Consider the following 16946-nt stretch of genomic DNA (forward strand, 5'->3'; position numbering starts at 1 on the left):
ATATCAGATTTACATAAGTATTCAGACCCTTTACTCAGTACTTTGTTGAAGCAAACCTCTCAATCCTCTATATCAGGTTGAATGGGGAGCGTTGCTGCAGAGCTATTGTCCTGAAGCCACACTTGCGTTGTCTGGGCTGGGTGCTGAGAGTTGTTGTGCTGTTGGACATTGAACCCAGTCTGAGGTCCTGAGTGCTCTGGAGCAGATTTTCTTCAAGGATCTCTTTGTACTTGCGCCGTTCGTCTTTGCCTCGATCCTGACAAGTCTCCCAGTCCCTGCCACTGAAAAACATCTCCATAGCATGATGCTGTCACAAACCATACTGGTTTCCTCCAGACGTGACGCTTGGCTATCAGGTCAAAAAGTTTAATCTTGATTTCATCAGTCCATAGCATCTTTTTTTCTCATGGTCTGAAAGTCTTGAGGTGCCTTTTGGCAAACTCTAAGCGGGCTGTCATGTGCCTTTTACTGAGGAGTGGTTTCCGTCTGGCCACGCTACCATAAATGCCTGATTGGTGGAGTGCTACAGAAATAGTTGTCCTTCTGGAAGGTTCTCCCATTTCCAGAGGAACTCTAGAGCTCTGTCTGAGTGACTATTGGGTTCTTGGTCTCCTCCCTAACCAAGGCCCTCCTCCCCCGATTGCTCAGTTTGGCTTGGGCGACCAGCTCCAGGAAGAGTCTTGTTGGTTCCAAACTTCTTCCATTTAAGAAGATCCACAGTGTTCTTGGGGATCTTCAATTCTGCAGAAATCTTTTGGTACCCTTCCCCAGATTTGTGCCTCAGCACAATCCTGTCTCGGAGCTCTACGGACAATTACTTCGACCTCATGGCTTGGTTTTTGCTCTGGCATGCACTGTCAACTATGGGACCTTATATAGACAGGTGTGTGCCTTTCCAAATCATGTCCAATCAAGTGAATTTACCACAGGCGGACTCCAATCAAGTTGTAGAAACATCTCAAGGATAATCAATGGAAACAGGACGCACCTGAGCTCAATTTCGAGTCTCATAGCAAAGGTTCTGAATACTTCTGTAAATAGGGTGTCTGTTTGAATATTTTATTGAAATGTGCAAAATAAATGAAAACCCTGTTTCTGCTTTGTCATTATGGAGTATTGTGTGTAGATTTCTGAGTATAAAAAAAAAACACACAAAAAAACGTTTTAGAATAAGGCTGTAACGTAACAAAATGTGGAAAAGTCAAGGGGTCTGAATACTTTCCGTAGGCACCGTATAATAGGATCTCTGGTCCGAGTATAGAATACTGTACTATCCATTAGGAAAGCTGGGGAGTGTTTTGATGTTGATGTTTGATGTTTTAAATTCCATCTGTATGGATGGAGGATAAAATAAAGAACCCATTTAATCTGTGCTGTGCTCGTGCACTTCGCAACATTCCATTCCTATATCTATCCTCATTATAATGACACATCCACAGGTAACCATTGGCAACTTGAGCTCATTGCTCTCTCGTTCTCGCTCTCTCCGTTCTGTGTGATGCAGTGAGAAGAAGAGATGTTTCTAATGGGCATCATGAGCCGTCCTCCTAAGAGTAAAGTGCCATCCTTTCCTTGGAATGCTGACAGGGGATTTGGTCAGTGTAGCTGAAGGAAAGGAAGCCATGTTAGGAGGCTGAGATGCAGCCTATCTGCATCTCTCCTGGTGGTGGAGATAAGGTTACAGTGGACACGCTGGACGCACGCGCAAACACATGCGCAGGCACACACAATGTACAAATCAATAAGCCCAGGCAGCAATGCTAAATCAGCTGTTTGTTACCGACAGCTACTTTAAGTGTGTGTGTTAGTGGTGCGCTGGTCAGCTGTTTGTAACACCCACACTCTCCTGCAATTGCTAACAACCCATCCACAACCGCCCGACTATCTGATCAAGTGAACATTTGATGCCTGCACCCAGCCCTAAACCGCTAATATAGAAAATGTGCTGCAGGCTACAGTCAGAGACGCCGGAAATGTTTTTTGACGGGGTGCCAGATTTTTTGTTGTTGCTTGATATAGATATTTCTGCTATACAGAGCATTGGAAAGTATTCAGACCCCTTCCCTTTTCCCACATTTTGATATATTACAGGCTTATTCTAAAATGGATTAAATGGCCAGAGCCTGGACTGAACCCAATCGAACATCTCTGGAGAGACCTGAAAATAGCTGTGCAGCAACGCTCCCCATATAACCTGACAGAGCTTGAGAGAATCTGCAGAGACGAATGGGAGAAACTCCCCAAATACTGGTGTGCCAAGCTTGCAGCGTGATACCCAAGAAGATTTGAGGCTGTAATCACTGCCAATGGTGCTTCAACAAAGTACTGAGTAAAGGGTCTGAGTACTTATGTAATTAAGGTTTCTGTTTTTTATTTTGAATACATTTGCAAACATTTCTAAAAAGCTGTTTTTGCTTTGTCATTATGGGGTATTGTGTGTGTATATTGATGAGAACAAAAAACTATTTAATCCATTTTAGAATAACAAAATGTGGAAAAAGTCAAGGGGTCTGAATACTTTCTGAATGCACTAATAATTTCTGACATTTTGGTAGGCTAGTTGTTAGTCACCTTGTCTAATTAGGTAGGCCTACATGCAGCTTCTCTTCTTTCATTATATGTTGCCCTACACGACTAAATAAACCCTTTCTCATCAGAATGTCATAAATCAATAGAATGAATGCTTCAGTCTAGTTGACAACGGTCAAGTTCTGTCATCTCCGCTTCTTTCGCGGTGCAAAGATGTTTACTGTAGGGACTGGGAATAAAATGCAATAGGCCTAACTCAATCCCCCCAAAAAGGGAAATATTATCCGTGCAAAATTTCCAAATAACATCAGTTTGACCAGTTGTATGGAAATAGAAAGCTATGAAAATGACCTAACATGTTTCTAATAAGATTTCAGTTCGGCTTGGATGCATATTTTATGTTGTGTTTGCAATACTATCAGCTGATAAAGAAGGCACCTCTACAGATGGTATCCAACTTCACATTTGCATTCTCTCAAGATGCCGAAATAAATAAATAAAATGTCTCCACTCCTGTTCCCAAGTCAACATTTTACCTACATTCGGTGTATAATTTTACTGCAAGAAATGCCTTGCAGGAGTTAATATTAAGGCTATGTGAGAGGTTATAGACCTACTGTAAGTGTCCAGGTTTACAATGAACCCATCTGAACAGTAGGCAGTTCCCTTGACGTGCCGTAGGCCGATATGAAGTCCCTATCTTGTGGCGGTCGACTTTGTATATGTCACGACTTCAGCCGATGTCGGTCCCTCTCCTTGTTCGGGTGGTGTTCGGCGGTCGACGTCACCGACCTTCTAGCCATCACTGATCCATTTTTCATTTTCCATTGGTTTTGTCTTGTCTTCCTTCACAGCTGGTTCCAATCCCATCAATTACGTGTGGTGTATTTAACCCTCTGTTTCCCATCATGTCCTTGTCGGAGATAGTTTGATTGTATTATGTGTTGGTGCGCGACGGGTTCTTGTACCCACTTTTATTTATTTGTCATTTTGGTTTTGGAGTTTTGTGAAGTCTTATTAAACTCCATTTTACCAAGTTCGATTCTCCTGCGCCTGACCTCCCTGCCACCTACACACACGACATTACAGTATAGCGCCTGACCTCCCTGCCACCTACACACACGACATTACAGTATAGCGCCTGACCTCCCTGCCACCTACACACACGACATTACAGTATAGCGCCTGACCTCCCTGCCACCTACACACACGACATTACAGTATAGCGCCTGACCTCCCTGCCTCCTACACACACGACATTACAGTATAGCGCCTGACCTCCCTGCCACCTACACACACGACATTACAGTATAGCGCCTGACCTCCCTGCCTCCTACACACACAACATTACAGTATAGCGCCTGACCTCCCTGCCACCTACACACACGACATTACAGTATAGCGCCTGACAATCACCAAATTCTCTAAAACAACATTGGAGACGGCTTATGGTAGAGAAATTAACATTCTATGCTCTGGAAACAGCTCTGTTGGACATTCCAGTATTCAACATGCCAATTGCAAAATCAAATCAAATTTATTTATATAGCCCTTCGTACATCAGCTGATATCTCAAAGTGTTGTACAGAAACCCAGCCTAAAACCCCAAACAGCAAGCAATGCAGGTGTAGAAGCACAGTGGCTAAGAAAAACTCCCTAGAAAGGCCAAAACCTAGGATGAAACCTAGAGAGGAACCAGGCTATGTGGGGTGGCCAGTTCTCTTCTGGCTGTGCCGGGTGGAGATTATAACAGAACATGGCCAAGATGTTCAAATGTTCATAAATGACCAGCATGGTCAAATAATAATAATCACAGGCAGAACAGTTGAAACTGGAGCAGCAGCACGGCCAGGTGGACTGGGGACAGCAAGGATTCATCATGTCAGGTAGTCCCGAGGCATGGTCCTAGGGCTCAGGTCCTCCGAGAGAGAGAAAGAAAGAGATAATTAGAGAGAGCATACTTAAATTCACACAGGACACCGGATAGGACAGGAGAAGTACTCCAGATATAACAAACTGACCCTAGCCCCCCGACACATAAACTACTGCAGCATAAATACTGGAGGCTGAGACAGGAGGGGTCAGGAGACACTGTGGCCCCATCCGATGACACCCCCGGACAGGGCCAAACAGGAAGGATATAACCCCACCCACTTTGCCAAAGCACAGCCCCCACACCACTAGAGGGATATCTTCAACCACCAACCTACCATCCTGAGACAAGGCCGAGTATAGCCCACAAAGATCTCCGCCACGGCACAACCCAAGGGGGGCGCCAACCCAGACAGGAAGATCACATCAGTGACTCAACCCACTCAAATGACACACCCCTTCTAGGGACGGTATGAAAGAGCCCTTGTAAGCCATCGACTCAGCCCCTGTAATAGGGTTAGAGGCAGAGAATCCCAGTGGAAAGAGGGGAACCGGCCAGGCAGAGACAGCAAGGGCAGTTCGTTGCTCCAGAGCCTTTCCGTTCACCTTCACACTCTTGGGCCAGACTACACTCAATCATATGACCCACTGAAGAGATGAGTCTTCAGTAAAGACTTAAAGGTTGAGACCGAGTTTGCGTCTCTCACATGGGTAGGCAGACCATTCCATAAAAAATTAGCTCTATAGGAGAAAGCCTTGCCTCCAGCTGTTTGCTTAGAAATACTAGGGACAATTAGGAGGCCTGCGTCTTGTGACCGTAATGTACGTGTAGGTATGTACGGCAGGACCAAATCAGAGAGATAGGTAGGAGCAAGCCCATGTAATGCTTTGTAGGTTAGCAGTAAAACCTTGAAATCAGCCCTTACCTTGACAGGAAGGCAGTGTAGGGAGGCTAGCACTGGAGTAATATGATCACATTTTTGGGTTCTAGTCAGGATTCTAGCAGCCGTATTTAGCACTAACTGAAGTTTATTTAGTGCTTTATCCGGGTAGCCGGAAAGTAGAGCATTGCAGTAGTCTAACCTAGAAGTGACAAAAGCATGGATACATTTTTCTGCATCATTGTTGGACAGAAAGTTTCTGATTTTTGCAATGTTACGTAGATGGGAAAAAGCTGTCCTTGAAACAGTCTTGATATGTTCTTCAAAAGAGAGATCAGGGTCCAGAGTAACGCTATAAGGTCCTTCACAGTTTTATTTGAGACGACTGTACAACCATTAAGATTGATTGTCAGATTCAACAGAAGACCCCTTTGTTTCTTGGGACATAGGACAAGCATCTCTGTTTTGTCCGAGTTTAAAAGTAGAACGTTTGCAGCCATCCACTTCCTTATGTCTGAAACGCAATTTTGGGCCTTCACCATGTTTCATTGAAATGTACAGCTGTGTGTCATCCGCATAGCAGCCGAAAGTTAACATGTTTTCGAATGACATCCCCAAGAGATGAAATATATAGTGAAAACAATAGTGGTCCTAAAACGGAACCTTGAGGAACATCAACATTTACAGTTGATTTGTCAGAGGACAAACCATTCACAGAGACAAACTGATATCTTTCCGACAGATAAGATCTAAACCAGGCCAGAACTTGTCCGTGTAAACCAATTTGGGTTTCCAATCTCTCCAAAAGAATGTGGTGATCGATGGTATCAAAAGCAGCACTAAGGTCTAGGAGCACGAGAGCAGATGCAGAACCTTGGTCTGATGCCATTAAAAGGTCATTTACCAAGTGCAGTCTCAGTGCTATGATGGGGTTTAAAACCAGACTGAAGCATTTTGTATATTTTTGAGAGGAATGGAAGATTCGATATAGGCCGATAGTTTTTTATATTTTCTGGGTCAAGGTTTGGCTTTTTCAAGAGAGGCTTTTATTACTGCCACTATTAGTGAGTTTGGTACACATCCGGTGGATAGAGAGCCGTTTATTATGTTCAACATCACACATAACATACACATAACATAGCATAACACACACATAACATAGCTGGCACTGCTATTAGCCTATCCTCTTTTTCCACTTCACCAAATTTTTCCAAAACACACATTTTCTGGCCCTCCCTTCTATTTATTTTAAACTCCGTTTTGCAGCTTTTCTCATATTAAGTTAAAACACTCTACAATCTAAGCCGGGGGGTTCTACTAAGCTATGTGGAATTGTTTTAAGAAGGCCATACCAAGGATCATTTAGCTATTTGATTTTTGAATTTTATGACCCCTTGAAGGATCCAAAAATATTTGATACATTTAATTTGGCCTTATTGCTATTAGCCCATACAAACGCTTTGAATAATCGATGTATTACATGTAACAGATGGTTCCCCCAAAAAATCGAAGGGAAGTTTGTTCTAAAGTGTCTGTCCTATATCTGAGAAATATATGAAAGATCAGGAAACATAAACTCAGCAAAAAAAGAAACGTCCTCTCACTGTCAACTGCGTTTTATTTTCAGCAAACCTAACATGTGTAAATATTTATATGAACATAGAAAGATTCAACAACTGAGACATCAACTGAACAAGTTCCACAGACATGTGACTAACAGAAATGGAATAGTGTGTCCATGAAGAAAGGCGGGGTCAAAATCAAATGTAACAGTCAGTATCTGGTGTGGCCACTAGCTGCATTAAGTACTCATCCTCATACACTGCACCAGATTTGCCAGTTCTTGCTGTGAGATGTTACCCCACCCTTCCACCAAGGCACCTGCAAGTTCCCGGACATTTCTGGGGGGAATGGGAGCCCTCACCCTCTGATCCAACAGGTCCCAGACGTGCTCAATGGGATTGAGATCCGGGCTCTTCGCTGGCCACGGCAGAACATTGACATTTCTGTCTTGCAGGAAATCACGCATAGAAAAAACAGTAATGCTGGTGGCATTGTCATGCTGGAGGGTCATGTCAGGATGAGCCTGCAGGAAGGGTACCACATGAGGGAGGAGGATGTCTTCCCTGTAACGCACAGCGTTGAGATTGCCTGCAATGACAACAAGCTCAGTCCGATGATGCCTTGACACAGCCCCAGACCATGACGGACCCTCCACCTCCAAATCGAACCTCGGTGTAACGCTCATTCCTTCGATGATAAGCGCAGACAAAACTGCGACTCGTCAGTGAAGAGCACTTTTTGCCAGTCCTGTCTGGTCCAGCAACGGTGGGTTTGTGCCCATAGGTGACGTTGTTGCCAGTGATGTCTGGTGAGGGCCTGACTTTACAACAGGCCTACAAGCCCTCAGTCCTCTCTCAGCCTATTGTGGACAGTCTCAGCACTGATGGAGGGATTGTGCGTTCTTTGTGTAACTCGGGCAGTTGTTGTTGCCATCCTGTACCTGTCCCGCAGGTGTGATGTTCGGATCTGCCGATCCTGTGCAGATGTTACACGTGGTCTCCCTGTAGTGCTGTCTTAGGCATCTCACTGTAAGGACATTGCAATTTATTGCCCTGGCCACATCTGCAGTCCTCATGCCTCCTTGCAGCATGCCTAAGTTACGTTCATGCAGATGAACAGGGACACTGGGCATCTTTCTTTTGGTGTTTTTCAGAGTCAGGACACTAAAGAAGCCTTTCTACTAACTTTTCATAACTGTGACCTTAATTGTCTACCGTCTGTAAGCTGTTAACGATTGTTCCAGAGGTGCATGTTCATTAATTGTTTATGGTTCATTGAACATGCTTGTAAAACAGTGTTTAAACCCTTTACAATGAAGATCTGTGAAGTTATTTTGATTTTTATGATTTCTTTAAAAGACAGTTTCCTGAAAAAGGGAAGTTTTTGTTGTTGCTGAGTGTGTGTGTGTATATATATAGACATACAGTTGAAGTCGGAACTTGACATATATTTCAACTCAGTTTCACAAATCCTGACACTTACACCTAGTAAACATTCCCTGTCTTAGGTCAGTTAGGATCAGCTCTTTATTTTAAGAATGTGAAATGTCCGAATAATAGTAGAGGGATTTATTTCTGTGACAATCGTCCTCCTCTTCATCTGAAGAGGAGAGGCGAGAAGGATCGGAGGACCAAAATGCGGCGTGATGTGTTCATCATGAAATTTAATAAAGAAACCACTGAAACACTATACAAAAACAGTAAACAAAATAACAACCGAGAAGCTAATGTGAGCTGTGCTGAAACAAGCCATCAACATAGACAATCACCCCCAAACAAACAGTGCAACCCAGGCTACCTAAGTATGATTCTCGATCAGAGACAACTAATGACACCTGCCTCTGATTGAGAACCATACTAGGCCGAAACATAGAAATACCCAAATCATAGAAAAACAAACATAGACTGCCCACCCCAACTCACACCCTGACCATACTAAATAATGACAAAACAAAGGAAATAAAGGTCAGAACGTGACAATTTCAGCTTTTATTTATTAAACAGTTTACATACACTTGGTGTAACTTGGGTCAAACGGTTCTGGTAGCCTTCCACAAGCTTCCCACAATAAGTTAGGTGAATTTTGGCCCATTCCTCCTGACAGACCTGGTGTAACTGAGTCAGGTTTGTAGGCCTCCTTGCTCGCACACGCTTTTTCAGCTCTGCCCACAAATTTTCTGTAGGATTTGAGGCCAGGGCTTTGTGATGGCCACTCCAATACCTTGACTTTGAGGTCCTTAAGCCATTTTGCCACAACTTTGGAAGTATGCTTAGGGTCATTGTCCATTTGGAAGACCCATTTGCGTCCAAGCTTTAACTTCCTGACTGATGTCTTGAGATGTTGCTTTAATATATGCCATCTATTTTGTGAAGTGCACCACTTCCTCCTGCAGCAAAGCACCCCCACAACACGATGCTGCCACCCCCGTGCTTCACGGTTGGAATGGTGTTCTTCGGCTTGCAAGCATCCCCATTTTTCCTCCAAACATAACGATGGTAATGATGGTCAAACAGTTATATTTTTGTTTCATCAGACCAGAGGACATTTCTCCAAAAAGTACGATCTCTGTCCTGTCCCCATGTGCAGTTGCAAACCGTAGTCTGGCTTTTTTATTGCGGTTTTGGAGCAGTGGCTTCTTCCTTGCTGAGCGGCCTTTCAGGTTACATTGATATAGGACTCAGTTTTACTGTGGATATAGATACTTTTGTACCTGTTTCCTCCAGCATGTGGCTGACTAAATACTTTTTTGCCCCACTGTAATTCAATCTTTAAAGTTTCTTCAAGTGCAGTCGCAAAAACCATCAAGCGCTATGATGAAATTGGCTCTCATGAGGACCGCCACAGGAAAAGACGACCCAGAGTTACCTCTGCTGCAGATTATAAGTTCATTAGAGTTAACTGCACCTCCGATTGCAGGCCAAAAATTCTTCACAGAGTTCAAGTAACAGACACATCTCAACATCAAATGTTCAGAGGAGACTGCTTGAATCAGGCCTTCATGGTCAAATTGCTATTAAGAAACCACTACTAAATGACACCCATAATAAGAAGAGACTTGCTTGGGCCAAGAAACACGAGCAATGGACATAAGACTGGTTTTTCCAAATTTGAGATTCTTGGTTCCAACCACTGTGTCTTTGTGAGACGCAGATTAGGTGAACGGATGATCTCCACGTGTGGTTCCCACCGTGAAGCATGGAGGAGGTGTGATTGTGTGTGGGTGCTTTGCTGGTGACACTCTGTGATTTATTTAGAATTCAAGGCACGTTTAACCTGCATGGCTACTGCAGCGATACGCTATCCCATCTGGTTTGCGCTTAGTCCCACTATCATTTGTTTTTCAACAGCACAATGCCCAAAACACACCTCCAGGCTGTGTAATGACTGTTTGACCAAGCATGAGAGTGGAGTGCATCATTAGATGACCTGGCCTCCACAATCACCCAACCTCAACCCAATTGAGGTGGTTTGCAATGAGATGTTCCATGGAGTGAAGGAATATCAGCCAACAAGTGCTCAGCATATGTGGAAAAGCATTCCTCGTGAAGCTGGTTGAGAGAATGCCAAGATTGTGCAAAGCTGTCATCAAGGCAAAGGGTGGCTACTTTGAAGAATATAAGATATATTTTGATTTGTTTAATACTTTTTTTCTGGTTACTACATGATTCCATATGTGTTATTTCATAGTTTTGATGTCTTCACTATTTTTCTGCAATATAGTAAAAATAAAGAAAAACCCTTGAATGAGTAGGTGTGCCAAAACGTTTGACTGGTACTGTATATACAGTTCCCCATATCTGACTTCAGGCCAGTCCCAAGATGCTTGGGGTTGTCGAGCAAAATGGAGAACACTCTTGTTCGTGAGAGTCTCATCTTTTGATGGAGGGGTCAATTTGAAGGCCAAACCGTTCTGACACTACAGACCAATTTTTGGGATGTCTCATGGTTTGGCAAAACACTGCTCTAGCGCTGTCACCTTTGACCGCAGATGCGGAAATGCGACATCGGCGAATGAGGTGGATTACGACGCATCCAATGCAGGAAAACATATCTCTAGCTTAAACTGACCGATTTTTACATTTTTCTATGGCCATTATTTATTTTATTTTTTACATATATTTTTTTTAAGCATGCTAATTGGATTTCATGAGTACAGTTAGGCCTTGAGGGTTACACACTAATGCCAGATAGCCTAAAATAATGAAAGGAAAACCTCAATGTAGGCTATAGATATAGATTGCACAATAATTATACCGTTATGGATTTTGACTCCCCTTTCAACTCCCCAAATACAAGTGTGCCAAGAAGACTCGAGGTTGTAATCACTGCCAATGGTTCTTCAGCAAAGTACTGAGTAAAGGGTCTATTTCATTTTTTTTATTTGTCATTATTATCAATCATGGTCAGTCCTTATATCCATAGCTCTGTCTGAGTTTGAGTGGTTACATTTATCCAGCCCCATCGCTCAGTAGTTTACCGAAACAGTGACGTGGAGGCCATTTGATTGTTGGAACTGCACATTTCCTCTTAAGTGCAGCTCCTGCTTGTAAACAAAATATTTAAATGGCACTAGCTACATTTGGTTGAAATGATCAAAATAGAAAACTATTAGTTTGGAAAACCAAAGTATATATTTTTGATACGGTAATGAACAGAGACTTTGGAACTCTTGTGCTGTAGTATACTGTAAGAGAAGCTTCTAGAGCTCTCTGGTCTCTCCTGTCCTCTCTCATCTGTACCACTGCAGGAATAGGTCAGCCATCTCTCACTGTGGCTCAGCTTTAGTCAGAGGTGTGTGTGTGTCATAATGGTTTAGCTGTAAAATGAGGTGGAGAACTGAGATCACTGTAGACATAGAGGGAGAGGGATGAAATAAAGAAGAGATGAGAGGGTAACAGGAGAATGAATCATGTGACTTACAGGTGGATGGTGGCGTGAGCTGCTCTCAGACCACATCAGCGTTTGGAAAGAAAACCATTCTGATGAAGCTGGAGAGAGAGGGGAACAAGAGAGAGAGATTGTAGAAGACAGTTGGACAGATGGGAGGTGATCTGTCTGTCACCTGTATTCTCTTTGTCTTCTAGACATCTGGGTCAATGCAGAGGAACATTCAAAAGGTTGGGTTGCTCTTGTATGATGCTTTGACCGTTCCACCTGTCTAACAGATGAACCCTACAGTGGCAAAGAGATATGGAATGATGAGGATGAAGGGGAGGGGGAGAAAAAAGGAGGAGGACCAGGGAGATGAGTGGACAGGAGAGGAGCAATGAGGAATCAGAGATAACAACAACCTCGGGGCTGTGGCCTTCAGGCAGAATGTGTCTTCGGCCAGGTCTTGTCCCGCTAACAGACAAATGTTATTGTACAGAAAAGGTCTGAGGAAAAAAATGAGAATTCTGAATGGAGCAGGCAGATCACCCGTGATACAAGTCTTTATTAAACGTCCATCTATGTCTGAGGATGACGGGAGATGATGTGGAAACTGTCCATTAGGGGCAACAGTGAGTGCTGTTACCGTCAAGTAGGTTTCTGTAAGCATCTACCTCTGGTTCCACCAAAGGCTGCGTGTTTGAATCCAGCGATTTTGTTGTCTTTGAAATCATTATTTGAAGCCTTTCCCAAACCTTAACCCATACCTTAACCATTTGGAGTCAATGCCTAAACGTAACCTTAAACATGTTGAAATTTGACGTTTGAGAAACATGGATGAACGTCTAATTCTGATGCGAGACTGTGAGAGCTTGTCGGTATGAAGAAGGATGGATGGAAAGAAAATTAGGTAGATTTGTGGCATGAAATAACCAAGGGCTAGGAGAGAGGAAATGAAGGGGAGAGATAGAAAGCCTAGTATTTGTATGAGCAGGTCTATGTATTTGCCCTTCAGTAGGCTACTCACACTCACCATTGAGTCACCAGTGTCAGAGAAGAGCTGTAGGTCATAGGGTTTGAATGGTGGCTCACCATCTACGGCCAAACGTGTGTGTGTGTGTGTGTGTGTGTGTGTGTGTGTGTGTGTGTGAGAGAGAGAGCTGGTGAAAGAGGGATGGGAGAGAGAAAACGATGTGAACAGACACCGAGTTTCTCTGTATGATTGTCTCAGCAGTGTTTCAACACATCAGAGGTGTGTGTGTGTGTGTGTGTTTGTTTAAGTGTCTCAGAAATAGCAGTATTAATGGGCTCTTACATCCACACTGCAGGGGGTCTCAAGCTCAAAATGCCTACAGCTATTCACAGTCACAGAGAACAGAACAGCAGAGAAACACAGAGCAAAGCACACACACACACACACACACTTACATCCCCAATCTCTCCCTGTAGGCCTGCGGAGCGTTCTGGAGAGGATGTGGATATTATTCTGAGCAGACTTAAAGGGGTTAAAGCCTTCCAGAGGTTCCACCCCTCCCTGCTGCTGCAGATCTGCTCCTGTGCCTTCTACGAATACCTGGAGAAAGGCATCACCTGGAAGTATACGCACACACACACACACTCTCACACACTGACACACTCACTCAGTGGTATGAACCCCTGGGTAAAGGCCTCCCCTGTACCTCATTGGCTTTCAGCTCTACTATGACTCGTCACTATACTGTTGACCGCTTTATGAAGGCTTATAAGCTGTAATGTGATGGTGGTATGCTCTGTGCAGTGTTCCGCCAGGGTGACATCGGGACCAGCTGGTATGCTGTTCTGTCTGGCTCTCTGGACGTCAAGGTGTCGGAAACAGCCAACCACCAGGTAAATCAGGCATGCTTGATACATTTGACTACAGCTCTATTCGGGGTTCCTCCTCTCTCGAAAGTTATGTTTTCCCTCCAGAGTTCTCTGTGCTGTTCGTCTCGTGTTGCACCGTGTGTAGTCCCAGTACAGCCTTGACGAATGTTTCGGAGTGCATTGCCTACAATGCTCCCATGTTAAAATATGCACGCTGGGCTAGCAGCTAGCGCGCTCCGGTTTTAGCTCTGAGCAAAGCTGCTGCTTCTCAAACGCTCCTCTGAGGATTGAGCTAGTTACTGTGTGGAGGGTTCAGAGATGCTATAGTGAGACCGAGCGACGGACAGACAGAATAGATAGAGCGTGCAGGATTGGTTGTTAAAATTTAAGATGGAACAAAATGTCCAGTTACAAGTCCCTGTACCCGTTTGCCATGTTCATGTCTATGGGCGTAGCCTGGCCTAGTTCTGATGGCCGTTTCTGAAATGTCATTTGGGACAGTAGGAAGATGTTAAGTCCCCTCCTATCATATTAGACATGAGGGAGAGAGTGTGTGCACACGTGCAGGAAAGTAAGTATGTGTGTGCATGTGACTGTGCTTGTGTGTGTGTGTGTGCATGTGCCTGTGCTTGTGTGTGTCTGCATGTGACTGTGCTTGTGTGTGTGCGTGTGTGCATATGCCTGTGCTTGTGTGTGTCTGCATGTGACTGTGTGTGTGTGACCTTGTCTGAGGGGTCAGATTATGGTCTTCCCTGAGGTGAGTTCTTAACGAGAAAATCCATCCGAGAACCCTTCACACGTGAATATATGAAAATATGGTAATCAGTCCGTTCTCTCACAGAGAGACCGCGTTCACATTTTCCCCTGTATCTGGGTCACTATCTGGCCATGCTAGAAAGGACAGAAGAACAACATGTTAAATGTGGCCATGCTAGACAGGAATCTACAACAACACGTTCTAACCACTAGTATGATTTGAACTACTAGCCTTACAACATTGACCCTTAGGCTGCGTTTACACAGGCATTCCCATTCTGATATTTTTCCACTAATTGGTCTTTTGACCAGTCAGATCAGCTCTTTTGCAAATAATTTGCCTCTGTAAACACAGCCAAGATAAGAAGTGGGTCTGGATTGAACAAGCTTCTGTCTCTGTGCAAGGCTGCATTTACATAGTTTTGATCTTTTGACCAATTACAGGCAAAAGATCTGATCTGATTGGTCAAAAGACCAATTAGTGGCAAAAATATCAGATTGGGGCTACCTGTGTAAATGCAGTCTAGCTATCCTCAGTGCTGATGTTTGTTCTTACTCTAGAAATGAATTGCCTTTTTGTGGACAAAGATTTATTGACTTGAATAGCGTTGAGTGTAACTGAATCACATAAGTTCATGAAATTGAGTGTGTTCTGCCTGTGTGTGTGTCTAGGATGCTGTCGCTATCTGCACGCTGGGAATCGGGACGGCGTTTGGAGAGTCGATTCTGGATAATACTCCTCGCCACGCCACCATCGTCAGCAGAGAGACCAGCGAATTGCTCCGCATTGAACAGAGAGAGTTCAAGAGCCTATGGGAGGTGAGAGAGAGGAAGAGAGAGACACACAATTCAAAGTGGTTCATGCTCTGGCCACAAGATGGCTGTCCACTGTTAATACCAGGCCTCCAGTACAGTCCTGTTTGTGTGAGCTTGTGGAACCTGATGTCATTTTCACTGCCTGGGGGCATTGGGATGATACATGCTACAACTGAACCAGTCATCATGTGTGTGAGTGTTTTTGAGCATGGGGGGGGTCCTTTAAAGTGTCCAGTAGTTGATAGGGAGAGAGGAGGAGTAGGATGTGGAGGAAGTATAGCACTAGTGGGCTAAGAGTGTTTTTGTCTCTGTGCTAAGCGTACTCTCCCCCTGGCTGTCTTTCTTCAGCTCTCCCTCTCTCAGCTCTTTCTCTTCTCTGGTGTCTATTTTAGGAGTCTAGAGATAGATCAGAGAGAGCGTGTCTGAGGCTGTAGCTCTTACAATGGACATAAAAACCTCAGTGTTTTGATCTTATGTCAAGTGTGTGTGTGTGTGTTTGTGTGTGTGTTTGACACAGGAAGAGATTAGGATTCATACAGTGTAACAGTGTGAGATATTAGCCTTGGTGCCAGTCTCTTACTGCTGCCATTGTCTTGAAGTAGCATATCACGCTGGTTAAAGGAGAGGAAACCACAAAGTGTCTGAAAGCTAGATCTGTCATAACACCTCCCCAGGGCCAGGTCACACTGACTGAGAGTCACACCATTTGACAGATGATACAATAGTATTACTACAGGGGCCCAGAGACATGGCTGGACAGGGCCACCACTTTTAACCGATATACTATTCATCTCAACCCCACACAGTCACCCCAGGGTGTGTCAACTTCTGTCTTGTGGAATAAGAGGTGGCAGAGGAAAGGTTAGCCATTCACTTAATGATAAATGTAATCATTATTTGATATTTGTTACAGTACTTTTTCAGTGCTATTTACTTGAGAACATGTTTCTTAGAATTTACACACTAGATAATGGCGCCGGAGGCAAGCAACACCGAAGCACCAGCTATTCCGGACAATTGTGCGATCATGCTCTCCGTAGCAAGACCTTTAAACATGTAAAAATTGACAAGGCCGCAGGGCCAGATGGCTACCAGGATGTGTACTCAGAGCATGCATGGACCAACTGGCAAGTGTCTTCACTGATATTTTCAACCTCTCCCTGACCAAGTCTGTAATACCTACATGTTTCAAGCAGACCACCATTGTTCCTGTGCCCAAGATCAAGTCAAGAAAGCGAAGGTAACCTACCTAAATGACTACCACCCCGTGTCGGTAGCCATGAAATTCTTTGAAAGGCTGGTCATGGCTCACATCAACACCGTCATCCCGGAAACCCTAGAGCCACTCCAATTTGCATAACACCCCAACAGATCCACAGATGATCTGCCACGCTGATCCTGAACACGGGGGCCCCTCCCTTTTCACCCAACACCGCGTGGCCAAGCACGACTCCAACACGACACAAGAGTGGTAGGCCTGATCACTGACAATAATGAGACAGCCTATAGGGAAGAGGTCAGAGACACTACCAGGACAACAACCTCTCTCTCTCAACGTGAGCAAGACAAAGGAGCTGATCATGGACTACAGGAAAAGGAGGGCCGAAACACTCCCCCATTCACATCGATGTGGCTGTAGTGGAGCAGGTCGAGAGTTTCAGGTTCCTTGGTGTCCTCATCACCAACAAACTATCATGGTCCGAACACACCAAGACAGTCTTGAAGCGGGCATGACAATGCCTTTTCCCCCTCAGGAGACTGAAAAGATTCGGTATGGCTCCCCAGTTCTACAGCTGCACCATCGAGAGCATCCTGACC

The 16946-nt window shown here is 44.3% G+C and overlaps 1 protein-coding gene across 4 annotated transcripts in view; it reads left to right on the plus strand.

The window, feature by feature from the left end:
- Window positions 1-16946, plus strand: part of LOC112226664 (rap guanine nucleotide exchange factor 4-like) — a 43059-nt gene that overhangs the window by 2552 nt on the left and 23561 nt on the right. For all 4 annotated transcript variants that reach the window (XR_006080167.1, XM_042307713.1, XM_024391135.2 and 1 more), the window contains exons 2-4: window positions 13164-13306; window positions 13492-13580; window positions 14985-15131. Coding sequence is in view for 3 of the 4 variants with exons in the window: in XM_042307713.1 (XP_042163647.1) it covers window positions 13164-13306; window positions 13492-13580; window positions 14985-15131 (379 nt within the window). In the remaining variant the exon portion in view is untranslated. The remainder of the gene's footprint in view (window positions 1-13163; window positions 13307-13491; window positions 13581-14984; window positions 15132-16946) is intronic.

Source organism: Oncorhynchus tshawytscha, linkage group LG28 (assembly GCF_018296145.1).
Source record: "Oncorhynchus tshawytscha isolate Ot180627B linkage group LG28, Otsh_v2.0, whole genome shotgun sequence".
Lineage (NCBI taxonomy): Eukaryota > Metazoa > Chordata > Actinopteri > Salmoniformes > Salmonidae > Oncorhynchus > Oncorhynchus tshawytscha.